Source organism: Gadus chalcogrammus, chromosome 3 (assembly GCF_026213295.1).
Source record: "Gadus chalcogrammus isolate NIFS_2021 chromosome 3, NIFS_Gcha_1.0, whole genome shotgun sequence".
In the NCBI taxonomy this organism is placed as follows: Eukaryota; Metazoa; Chordata; class Actinopteri; order Gadiformes; family Gadidae; genus Gadus; species Gadus chalcogrammus.
Window position 1 is genome coordinate 2,188,042 of NC_079414.1, and position 13,314 is coordinate 2,201,355.

Here is a 13,314-nt window from a genome sequence, read left to right on the forward strand (position 1 = left end):
TAAAAAATCCTCAAAAATAAGAAGAGATATATTTTTCAAAACTAAAGGTTGTAGTAGGACCATAAAGAGGCCATGCTCTATGGAACGAGTTTTGGGGCTCTAGAGTCAATAATGGCGACGCTATTGAAATTTTACCATTGTGGTCGTTTTCAGGTTTGCACTTTGCAGACGATCCCTAAGCTCGTGGCTGAAAGCCGACAGCTCATAGAAGTCGATGCAATTCACCGTTCGGTAAAGATGGCTTGTTTTGATGAAAAAAATGTTGTAGCTGGTTCTCTAGGTCCTCGGTTCTCAAAGTGGGGTCCCCAGACCCCCGGGGGTCTGTGGCGCGTTGCCAGGGGGTCCGTGAAGAGCTTGTTGTTACAACATAAACGTACCGGTATTTATGGAAAAAATGTTGGGCCGGTCGTCATTACTCCTGTCGGCGTAACGTTAAACCAATGAACACTCGGCTTTTACATTACGTCAAACTCCCTCATGCTTTACCTTCACATCTATGGAGGTAGATTTGTGTCTTTATTATGCAATCAAACCGAATAGGTTTGAGAGCAAAACTTTCCACACTGCAATCAAAAAATAGATTTGAGAGCAAAACTATCGACACTGCAATCCAAAGGTTTTATTGCAAGTGAAATAAATGTGATAAAAAAAATATTAATGGGCATCCAAAAGATTTGTTTGCAAATCCAAAAGTTTTGTTTGCAAATCCATACGTTTTGTTTGCGAATCCAAAAGTTTTGCTTGCGAATCCAAACGTTTTGCTTGCGAATCCAAAAGCTTTGCTTGCTGTTGAGCTGAATCTCGTGGGCGGGACCTACGCCGAAATATGTAAGACACGTCTCTATTGGCCAGTCTCGATCGGAGTGACAATTTGGCAACATCCACAGTTAGTAACGAGAGATCGTTGAACACAAATAGTCCTGTTAACTAGTAGCTAGTTGCACAACGTCATGCCGGCTAATAGTCAGCCTGGGCACGTAACGTACCTATGACTAGGTAATTGAGCTAAGCTAGCAGCTACAGGCTGCTACAAAATAATGTGTATTTTTTAACCCATTACAACATCCACAGATCGTTAAACAAAAGCAATCTACATGCACCAGTTCAAACATAACATTCTTGCCATTACTATGACGGAAGACATACCTGCGCATTGATTTTCATCATGGACTTCAAAACTCCTTCTCTCGTTACTAACTGTGGATGTTGCCAAGCTGTCACTCCGACCGAGACTGGCCAATAGAGACGTGTCTTACATCTTTCGGCGTTGGTCCCGCCCACGAGATTCAGCTCAACAGCAAGCAAAGCTTTTGGATTCGCAAGCAAAGCTTTTGGATTCGCAAGCAAAGCTTTTGGATTCGCAAACAAAACTTTTGGATTCGCAAACAAAACTTTTGGATTTGCAAACAAAACTTTTGGGTTCCCATTAATAATTTGTTTTTTTACTTGCACTAAAAAATGTTTTGATTGCAGTGTCGATAGTTTTGCTCTCAAATAATTTTTTGGATTGCAATGTGGAAAGTTTTGCTCTCAAACCTATTCTGTTTGATTGCATAATAAAGACACAAATCTACCTCCATATACATCTCGCACCTAAATAACTAAATAAAAGCCAATTAAACAGGCGCATTGTGTTCAGCCCTCCCCCTGCTTTAATTTTCGGCCAATAGTAACTCTGTTAACATCGCGTCAACCTGTCAACGCATGCTCGAGTCTGCCCTGCGTTCACACCAAAAGATGCAAAAAGATGCCGCGCACCACGATCCCATTCAAAGTGAATGTAGAGACGCGTTGCGGGTTTGCTGCCGGACCACTTGCTGCCGAGAAAACTGGCAGCCAAATTTGATTTGCAGCGCGGCAAGATTTGATTTGCAGCGCAGCACGCCCGTGCCCGTGCTGCAGGCGCGTTCACGTATTTTGCGGCGCGTCAAATGCTGCTCGAGTTGAAATATTTCAACTTTTCGGCAGCAAACGCGTGATGACAGCCAATCAGCGTTCAACAGCGTTGCCAAAGCTGTGTTTTGCGTCCCCTTCAAAGCTTCATCCATATATGCATGGCATGCCGAGTAGGCGATTGGTTACGATGGACCATTGGTAACAGTAGGTAACGTGTTTACGTGGGTGAATAATTTAACTGTTTTGCACCACTTTACTATCTCTTTAAACCAATCCTTGCAGACATTTGGAAATAAACATGTCCTCTGCCGTTGTCCCATGTCCATTGTGACAACATTGGGCAATGTTGCCGTGTCATGTTTTTGCTGGTTTTGTGTGTGTGTGTGTGTGTGTGTGTGTGTGTGTGTGTGTGTGTGTGTGTGTGTGTGTGTGTGTGTGTGTGTGTGTGTGTGTGTGTGTGTGTGTGTGTGTGTGTGTGTGTGTGTGTGTGTGTGTGTGAAATTTTTATACACATTTATAAAAAAGTTACATCTATTTACATATTGTGAAGTTATGCCAAAATACAATAAAATGCTTATTTAACACTCAAAGCTGCAAACTTGTCACTTTTCGGCGACAATCGCCGGGGGGGGGGGTCCAGAATTGCGAACAATTATTGGATCATTCTTATAATTGACATTTCTCTGGGCCAATCGGAACCTCAGCACTTGCTTAAGAATATTTCTTAAAGCACACAGCGCCAACTGAGCTCGCCATTGGCTGAGACGGTCGCCTGGCTACCGCGCATGCGCTCCAAACAACGCAAGCGAGCTTGCGAAACACTCGTCCAGAGGGGTGTTCCACGAACGGAGGTTTAACAAACACTGAGTTAGCGCTGAACTCTAGGTTGATTTACCCTGTGCCGACTAACCCAGAGTTTTCGGTTCCACAGCAGCGGTTATGCATTAATTCAATCAACTCGGTGTTGGTTAACACAGGGTTGTGCGCGTCCACGCCAAACCTAAAAGACGTCATGTATGGATCATGGAAACCCTGATCGAAATGGCGAAACAAGCCGCTTATTTCAATGAAATGGAACTTCAGGTTCTCCTGGAGAGCTATGACGAGGAGAAGGACATTATCACAAGAAAAGGGAACGCTAAAGCCTCTGCAACCCGGAGAACCAAAGCCTGGCAGCGGATCGCTGACCGCGTAAATGCGTTAGTTACACGTCAAAAGCATGATCCTTAATATTTGAGCCATGAATATATAAATATCCCAGTTAAGCATTCTTAAAGATCCTACCACATAACCCCTTTCTTCTAAAAAAATATGTACTCCGATGGCTTCCAAGCGGTCAGCGGATCAAGTATAAAAATGATACCAACTGGTAATGCCCCGTTTACACCATCTCGCTAATTTCCGCTAATGGCTGATGGACCGGGCTAAAAATGTATGATCGGGTCAATTTATCGGGGTAGCATTTACACATACCCGATGTTATAACGATAACATAACGATTTATGCCAGGGAAGACACCCGAAGTGCGTTTGGCGTCATTTGACGTCATTTCGAATGACGCCAAACACGTCAAATGACGCGTTTGGCGTCATTTCGGGAGAAGGCAAAGGGGAGACTGGTTTAGACTGATATTTATTTATATATTTATTTATATTACAATAGCGATTTTATAATAATAGAACGCCGGTTCTGAATGGGCGAAGTACCCTGTAATTATAAAAGTAGGACATCCATCCATCACCTCCTATTTATACCCAAGTGGCAGATTGAGGGCCTTCCTTAACACAATCTGGTCACTCACAATCGTTATTTGTCTAGGGTTCTCGAGGGTCTTTCGTGTGTTGAGGTTGCCGATATAAAGACGATAAAACACGATAAAGCGCGGAAGATTAACGAATATAGCCCAGGAAAATTCCCGAACGATTTGCGATGTCTTACGTTATACTCCCGTTCTATTCCCGATTATAGCCAATTAGCCCATAGCAACACCTGGTAACCGATTCTACCCCGATAGACCCAAAATTAACAAACATGTTCGTTCTTTGCCGATGTTGCCCGATGTTGCCAGATCATTGAGCATTTCTTCCCGTTTCTTCCCCTTGTCTAACGATGTTCCCGGGAAGAGTAACGGTGTTTCCCGATGCAACCACGCTATTTGCCGATGTTATAACGATAGCTGCTGATTTAGCCATCGGGCACCATCGGGGCCCACTATCGGGTAGGTGTAAACAGTGCATAAGCTTTTCCCACCATCGTATTGGTATAAATTTAAATAAGCCATTTTTTTAAGCCAATCGTGAAAAGGCCGACAGTCGGCAGACTGGATCTGGCCCTCAAATTGTCTTGACCCCGGTGGAGGAGCTGTTAATAAACATAAATTCAGGGCGCCCTGGCATGAAGGGGGTACCAGGAGGTACCTACCTCCTCAGAGAGTCAGGGGCCATACCCCACTGGTTGAATGTAGGTTTTTGTGTTTTCTTGTATTTTATATATTTTTTGCCTTCGAAGTAACACATGCAAACCATGTGCTTGCCACTGCGCATATTATTTCAAATGTTTCTTTTTTTGGTCACTGGGTAGAAAACCTAAAAGTGACAATTCATCAACTTCACAGATCAAGATGGATTAGTGCGTGTAACAATTAAACATTCTCCAGTGGATGCAAGTCCGTTAGGACTATTTTATACTTTGTGTTGTAAGTGACTCTCGGCATAGTACTCAGACAATATTGCTCTTTGTATGATGGGAGGCCGATACAAATCTTGGATGGGTCATCTGAAAGGACTGAGATGTGCTCAGCATCTCCAACATTATAGCCTAGATAAAACTACCATTTGCAAAAAACGGAGGGCTACGCAAATAGTCTGGAGTGAACTGAGGCCAGGTCCTCGATTGGTAGTGTTGGCTATGTTAGGCTATTTAAATATATTAAAGATTTGCGCGAGAATCTATAGGCCTATCTCTCCACTCCAGCAAAAAGTCATCTGATATGCCAAGATGTCGAGCCGTGGTCTTATCAATTGCTCCCGGTGGATTGCACGTATAATTTGCGCCCCGATATCAGCAGTTCTCTCACCAAAAGGGCATGCCATTGTGAACACATGAAATCTGCGGTGAACGCGGGTTTAAATACCCAAAACCGGGTTAAAAAAATCCCCCCGTGACACTGTCACCTTTTTTCCTCTTAGGAGTTTGCAGGTCTGAACACTATTGTGGTATTAGCACTGAACGATTGAAGCTTAAAAGAGTTCAAAAGCATCTAACAGAAAAAATAGACTTGAGCCTATATGATTACCTTTGTGTTGCGGTCATGAGGGGGTCCTTGAAATAATTTCTGCCCTATGGGGGGGTCCCCGGCCCCATATAGTTTGAGAACCCCTGCTCTAGGTTACTACATTTAACTAGAGGTTTCAATTATGTCGCAACGATGTTTCACTGATGATCTATTGAACCGCAAACTCAGAATGGGCCAATTTATTTCCAACTTTACGGAAGTTCCTCTCGTACAGTATAGTACAGTGCACCCTCTAATTATATATCTGTATATATTATTATCTAGTTATATATATGTCAACATTTCTGATATGTAAGCAGACCTCCTCAAAAACGACGTTAATTGTCGGAGAACGCTCAAATTCAGAATGCATTGGTTTACATTTCGTTCTGTGCAGCACTAAAAAAGTCGGACAATCGTGATCTGGGAAACGATGCGCACAGATTAACGTTTGTGCGCATGAGCACGAAATCGCGTGATACCGGGTTGTAGGGGTGTACGGTGTAGACTAAAATGTATGTCACGGTATGATTTGAGGTATAGACGGTAACGGTATATATCACGGTATGTTAAAGGCATATTGTACGGGATCCAGTAATATGCACTTTTTAATATGTTGTTGAAATTTGTTTTTACATCCTGACAGCAATAAATAACTTATGGGCAATGAAAAAGAAGCGAAAAAAAACCGAATTCTGTATCTGCTATAAACCTGTTAAAATGCTTACCAATCGGAGACACTGTACCCGAATCTAAAGAACCAACAAGCCTGCGCGTTCTCTCCCCTCTGTGTACGAGCCTGAGCCGGCCTGAACGCGTTCACGGAGGGCAAAGAAAGCGAGAAACAACTGAAGTTACCACTGCCACCGTTACTTGCCCCGGTTCATCCTTTTAAAAAGGCAAGAAAAAGAAAGACAGAAACTGAAAAGGCAGCAACAAAAAAGAAGTTGGAGACTGCTCGAGGAAAAACGAGAATAAATATTGGATTAGCTTTTCAGCGATGGCGACAGCTGAGGGAGTTGAATGGCCTGAAAAGTGACGCAATGGTTGCCGTTGAAGTAACCCGTAAGCAGCAACAGCGCTCGTGCACGGCTCTGTGTCGAGGGGTGGGGGCAGGGAGTCCTGAAGGGTGGGGGAGGAGTTAAACGGAACTCCGAAGAGAAGCTAATTTCAAATCATGCTAGCGCTCTCACATCGTACAGTATAGCTTTAAAGGTCCCAAGGCATGAAAATCTCAAGAGTTCCCCTAGCCTGCCTGTCAACCCCCAGTGGCTAAAACTTGCGTTCGGTTTAAAACGAACAACAGGTATTCTGTCCGCCTTTGAAAAAAAATGGAAGCTCAGTCGAGCTTATTTGGAATGTGGCCCCATATGTCGGCATAAGGGGCCAAGTTACCTCCCCTTTCTCTGCCTTGCCCGCCCAGAGATTTTGGCCCGCCAATGGTGTGTGTGTGTGTGTGTGTGTGTGTGTGTGTGTGTGTGTGTGTGTGTGTGTGTGAGTGGGATTACACACTGTAACGCAAGAAAGTCTTTGTTACTTGGATTACCGTTCTGCTGTTGGTGTTATGGCGCATAACACGTCAGTTTTCTGATGTCTCTGGTATTTCCACAACGAGACTGTAGTTGGGGTTATCTCAGCCATGGTTGAGAAGGAATTGGGGGAAACAAACTTTGGCTTTGACTCCCTGAATGACATGAACTCCGACATGGAGGAGAAAGGGATTGTTGCCCGGGATTGTCTCCCGCCACCCGCTGCAGCAAGGCACCACCGCCACAAAGCACCATCGCCCAGCAGTGGGGAAGCAGGCAGCGGGGCAGCAGGCAGCACCGAGGCAGGGCTCCGGCGTGAGACAATCCCTCACAACAATCCCTTTGTCCTCCCTGTCGCAGTTCAGTCTACTTCAGATTGATTTGGAAGAACCAGAGACGTCGGAGAACCCGACGCATTCATTTGAGATTCATAATATCATCTGAAGGCACACGCAGCTTTTGGCCGTGATAATATATATTATCTTATAGATATCTTTGTATAGTAGGATATTATTTAGACTAGAGTTTTCGCTCACGCGACTCTAGTTGTAATTAAACCCATAGCAATAATGTGGAAACCCCAGTCGATAATGTAACACATTTCTGAGTGTATAATATAATAACATTTTGCCTATAATTTCACAACGTATTACATTCGTTTACCACAAATTACTCTTAAAAGCAGTGCCATATATTTTGACCATTCAGCAAACAAAAGGCAACTGGCTGATTATCATTTAGGGGGCCACTCAATGACATGCAGAACCGTCATCAACACGCCCGCTGAAGTGGTGTGGGAAATACCGACTTTCTACTCCTCATTCACTTATAAGGTAATTTACATTTCCCACAGAGAAAAAACTACCTTCAGGGTACAAATGTCAGGATATGTTGTTCACACATAAGGCCTATCAGGAGAATAACAGGACTTACACGTGTGTCTCAAAGCAGCTAGTGTGTGAGCATTTGATGACATCATAAAATTTGTAAATTTATGGTTACAGGGGTAATTGTTCAATGGAAAGTGTAGTGTACTATGCATGCAAATCAATTATTAAATAGCTTTTACTGTTATTGAGGGCTGAAAAGTGCATTGACATTTTAAAATGCAAGGCAACTACTATTGGTTAGTTGAAAAATAATAATCATCATCGTGATTAAACATCTCTTCCAGTGTCCTGGCCACGACAGGCAGCAGTAGCCTACAGTCAAACATAGCATACACACAAAATATAAAACAACTAAAACAGTCCACAGGGGCGAGGGGGGGATATCAATATCGCAAGACATTTGGGGAGGCTCAAGGAGGGGTGTAATATTAAGTTTGAGCAACAAAGTATGAGGACAATTCGGGAGGCTCAAGAAGAAGAGTAATGTTACATTTGAGCAACAAAGTGTAGTCTTGTGGTGGACTCTATAGACATAATTCACCATACTGTGTTATTTAAATGTTTCGGTCTGTGTTATAGGGACACTGTCTCTTTTAAGAATCACGTGACTTCTTTGTTAGATATGCCTGTCGGTGCGATGTTTGAACTTAATGTTTTTCATCTGACCAAATGAATGCTGTTGTTTGTCGAGGTGAGAAATTGTCTCTTCCCTTATTTTATCGCAATTTCTGCAGTCTATAGGCAGAACCTGTTACCTGGCAGAGTTTGTCGACGTGTTTAAAAACAACATCTTACCTGGGCGAGTGTCGTTTCGGTGTGTGCGTTCTTACCTGCACGTGTGCCGATGGCGGAGCTGTTAAACTTGCGGTGTGTGCGTGTGTGTGCACATGTGTGTGCGTTTCCGTGTATGTTCGTGCGCATTTGCGTGTTTGTTCTTACCTGCACGTGTGCCAATGGCGGAGCTGTCACGTTAAAATTGTACCGGGGGCGAAAATTGTACCGGCCTACGTCATCAGTTGTTAACATCTTGACAACCTGCCTGGCAACAAACGACGCGATCGTCTGTTGCCGGGCAGGTTGCAAAACACATTCGGCTCATGTTTCCAAAAGACGAAATAACATAATACAGATAACGGATCGCTAGATAACACTTGTTTTTACTTTATATTTGTATTGTATTTAATTGTTTAATTGAATAGCAACAGACGACGCAATCGTCTGTTGCCGGGAAACGGGCGATCGCGTCAAATGACGTAGGAAGGTTCTTGAACATTCGCGTCCTACGTCATTTGACGCGATCGCGTCGTCTGTTGCTATTCGATTAAACAATTAAATACAATACAAATATAAAGTAAAAACAAGTGTTATCTAGCGATCCGTTATCTGTATTATGTTATATCGTCTTTTGGAAACATGAGCCGAATGTTTTTTGCAACCTGCCCGGCAACAGACGATCGCGTCGTTTGTTGCCAGGCAGGTTGTCAAGATGTAAGCAACTGATGACGTAGGCCGGTACAATTTTCGCCCCTTAGCCTGACTGCTATGTTCAAATGACATTTGTTCAAAGCAGTCGTTTAATTGCACTATAGGCTCTTTTTTTGTATCGTCCTGTTTTGATCAGTATATGCCAATGTTGTTATCAATAAAAATTCATTTGCACAAGGCAAGCCAATGCACTTCACCATGTTGATAAGAGAATTAAAATGAGAAGAATTATGGGACAAAAAAATCAAGGGATATTTAGCATAGAAAAAGAATTTGCGATTAATCGTGATTAATCGTGAGTTAACTATGACATTAATGCGATTAATCACGATTAAATATTTTAATCGCTTGACAGCTCTAGTGTATATATATATATATATATATATATATATATATATATATATATATATATATGCTTGGCACAAGCGCACTTGAGTAACTTTGAGTAACTGGTGCGACAGGCCTGCTATTATAGTAGTAAGATATAGAGCTCCAGGACGCCCGTCGGAGCACCCGGAGTGTTCTAGAATATTTACAGAACACGTCCAAAATCTGTGTGCGCCTCGCCATTGCAATAGTGACAATGAACTACGACCGTGCAAGTGTGTGTGTGGGGGTGTGTGTAAACACATTGTAACGCAAGTGTTGTACACTTCTTTGTTATTTGGATAACCGTTCTGCTGTTGGTGTTATTGCGCATAACACATCGGCGGGTTCTCTGACGTTTCTGGTATTTCCACAACGAGACTCGTAGTGGGGATTATCTCAGCCATGGTTGAGAAGGAATTGGGGAAAAGGAACTTTGGCTTTGCCTCCTTGAAGTACATGAACAGCTAAATTAAGGAGAAAGGGAATGTTGCCCACGATTGTCTCCCACTGGAGCCCCGCTTCCGAGGCGGTGGTGCTTCGACGGCGGGGCTCCGGCGGCAAACAATCGCGGGCAGAAGTCCCTTTCTCCTCCATGTCGCGTTTCAGTCTACTTCAGATTGATGTGGAAGTGGAAGAACCAGAGACGTCGGAGTCGTTTGAGATTAAACCTGTAAACCGGTTGTCATTTTTTATTTTGAGGTGGCAGGGGGTGTTGTCGCAGCTAAATGTAACTAATAAAGTAACTTGTAATCTAACTTAGTTACTTTTAAAATCAAGTAATCAGTAAAGTAACTATTTTAAGGAGTAACTAGTAATCAGTAATCTGATTACTTTTTCAAGGTAACTGACACGCGTGTAAGTCCTGATTTTCTCCTGATGGGCCGTATGTGTGAACAACATATCTTGACATTTGTACCCTGAAAATCTTCTGAATAATACTACCCCTGAGGTAGTATTTTCTCCGTAGGAAATGTGAATTACCTTATATGTGAATGAGGAGTAGAAAGTTGGTATTTCTCACACCACTTCAGTGGGCTTGTTGATGACGCTTCTGCATGTCATTGAGTGGCCCCCTAAATGATAATCAGCCTGTTGCCTTTTGTTCGCTGAATGGTTAAAAAATATTTAAATGTTGGCACTGCTTTTAAGAGTCATTTGTGGTGAACGAATGTTATACGTTGTAACATTATAGGCAAAATGTTCTTATATTATGCTCTCAGAATTTTTTTACATTATCAACTGGGGTTTCCACATTATTGTTATATTTAATTACAACTAGAGGTTGAGTGCACGCGCTCGCGCACGTGAAAACTCTTGTCTATATTAAAGCTTCCATACAGTAGCATGCAATGCGACCTTAATTGTATCTTCTAATTTTGATATAAATGCGTCTGAAGGGGTAAAATACTGGTCAGGCAGCAAAACTGCACGAAAAAAAAATGCTAAATCTTTTCTCAAGTTACTTCCATCTCTGAAAACACTAATGTTTAGTAGTATGGATTTCTTTCTCCGCTTTCTCGCGGACTTTGCGTATAGTTTTCTCATCTAAATTTGGCTGAAGTTTGTGAGGGCAGGTAACGCGTACCTGGGATTGAATGTTTTCACCATCTCTGTAAAGCCTCCTTACACAGGTTAACAGTGACAGAGTTTGTTATCTCGTTCCACCGCTGGCTTTTTTGATCGTAAGGACTGGCTTAGGGGCAATGCCTGCGGCAGCGATATCTGTGAAAGAGATGCAGAGACAGCTTCACGCTACCAGCAAGCACGCAGGCGCGCTTGCTGCGTACCTGCGCAATAGCATACTACCTGATAAGGCAGTATCGCTATCAAGTCTGTCCCTGGGAAAAGTAACGTTTTGAAAAAGGAATTACGTTTCGTTGCCATATTTTCAGTACTTGAGCGTAACTTTACTTTTTACATGAAAAAGTAGTTGCGTTGCTGTATTAACATCTTACTTAATTTGTAACGCGTTACACACAACACTGTCTACCCGTCACACCGGCCTCACGGTAACGTCAAAACCGGTGTACTTGCTATAACGTTTATACTGTACCACCCTAGTATGAATCAGAATCAGAATCACTTTTATTACATCTTATTGTACAGTACACAAGAGTAAAAATCTTAGGCTTGTGTAGTGTGAAGTAGTGTAATGTATTGCTAAAATTTTTCAAATCAGTTCCACTCTCTGCAACCATGCAAGAACAAAATAATAATAATATCTTTGTAAAAGGTTATTTTTAGCGCATTACAAGTCATTGCATTAGATTGAAGGTTTCGTAATGAATGGGCTTGCTTTGAAGAAGCATTTCAGAACCGTGTCTAGGCATTTCAGAGTGTTGTAACAATGCTGTGTGTCTCCTCCCCTGGCCAGGTGCAAGCGCTGTGAGGCCTGCATGAGGACCGAATGTGGCGACTGCAACTTCTGCAGAGACATGAAGAAGTTCGGCGGGCCGGGGAAACTGAAGCAGACCTGCGTCTTGCGCCAGTGTCTCGCTGTGAGTGTGTCCCCATGTCTTGACTCTCTATTTGTGAGTGTGTCCCCAAGTCCTGACTGGCTGGCTGTGAGTATGTCCCCACGTCCTGACTTTATGTCTGTGAGTGTGTCCTCATGTCCTGACTGTTTCTGTGAGTCTGTCCCCACGTCCTGACTGTCTGTCTGAGTGTGTCCCAATGTCCTGACTGTTTCTGTGAGTGTGTCCTCAAGTCCTGACTGGCTCGCTGTGAGTGTGTCCCCACGTCTTCTCTGTGTGTCCTGGCTGTCAGTGCTTTCCACGTCCTGTCTGTGAGTGTGTCCTGACTGTCTGGCTGGGAGTCTGTCCCCACGTCCTGTCTGTGTGATCTGACTGCATCTGTGTACACAAGGGGACACACGTCCTGTCTGTGTGTCCCCACGTCCTGACTTTCTGTCTGTCCCCTCGTCCTGTCTGTGTGTCCTGAGTGTCTGTGTCGCCACGTCCGTCTGTACCTACATCATGGCTGTCTTGGAGTGTGTCCTCACGTCCTGAGTGTCTGTTTGTGAGTGTGTCCCCAAGTCCTGTCTGTCTGTCTGTGATTGTCCCCATGTCCTGACTGTCTGTTTGTGATTGTATCCCAACGTCCTCTCTGATTGTCTGTCTACCTGTGTGTCCCCACGTCCTGACTGTGTCTGTCCCCACATCCTGAGTGTCTGTCTGTCCCCCATCATGACTGTCTGTCTGTGAGTGTGGCCCCACGTCCTGAATGACCTGTCACTACTTAACCACGTATAAATGCCGCCCATGCATACAATTTTGACAGGAATACCAAAACCAGTTGTACCTGAGGAATAACTCCCCCGACTGTTGAATATAATCGGAACCAACTATGAATTTGCGTTATACTGTCTTTTGCGTGGTTTGCTATGCAACCATTTGATGAACAAAGGGTTGGGTCCTGATAATTGTTCCAGTGGACCTTCCAATACCTGCTCATCAAGCTGGTAATCGTGAATTGCTAGTAAAGCGTGTATGACTGTAATCATGGCGTGTATGATGCTTTCTAATGGGGTTCTCACGTTGTTCTAGCAGGGTTCTAACGGGGTTCTAACAGTGTCCTCCCTGGCCCCGTGCAGCCTGCCACATGGCGTGTATGATGTGTTCTAACGGTGTACTAACGGCGTTCTGACGTTTCCTCCCTGGCCTTGTGCAGCCCGCGCAATGGCGTGTATGATGCATTCTAGCGGTGTTCTAACCATGTCCTCCCTGGCCCTGTGCAGCCCGGCCTCCCCCTGTCGGCGGTGTGCGAGGTGTGCCAGGAGCCAAACCAGGACGACACGGGCGATCCCAGCCTCCTCTTGATGGAATGCTCCAACTGCGCAGAGATCGTCCACCCTGCCTGCCTCACGGTTTGA

General features: G+C 43.9%; 1 protein-coding gene across 4 annotated transcripts in view; it reads left to right on the top strand.

The window, feature by feature from the left end:
- LOC130377568 (lysine-specific demethylase 2A-like) overlaps window positions 1-13,314 on the top strand; it is an 80,888-nt gene that overhangs the window by 25,725 nt on the left and 41,849 nt on the right. For all 4 annotated transcript variants that reach the window (XM_056584734.1, XM_056584723.1, XM_056584727.1 and 1 more), the window contains 2 exons: window positions 11,818-11,941; window positions 13,180-13,308. In XM_056584734.1, the coding sequence (XP_056440709.1) occupies window positions 11,818-11,941; window positions 13,180-13,308 (253 nt within the window). The remainder of the gene's footprint in view (window positions 1-11,817; window positions 11,942-13,179; window positions 13,309-13,314) is intronic.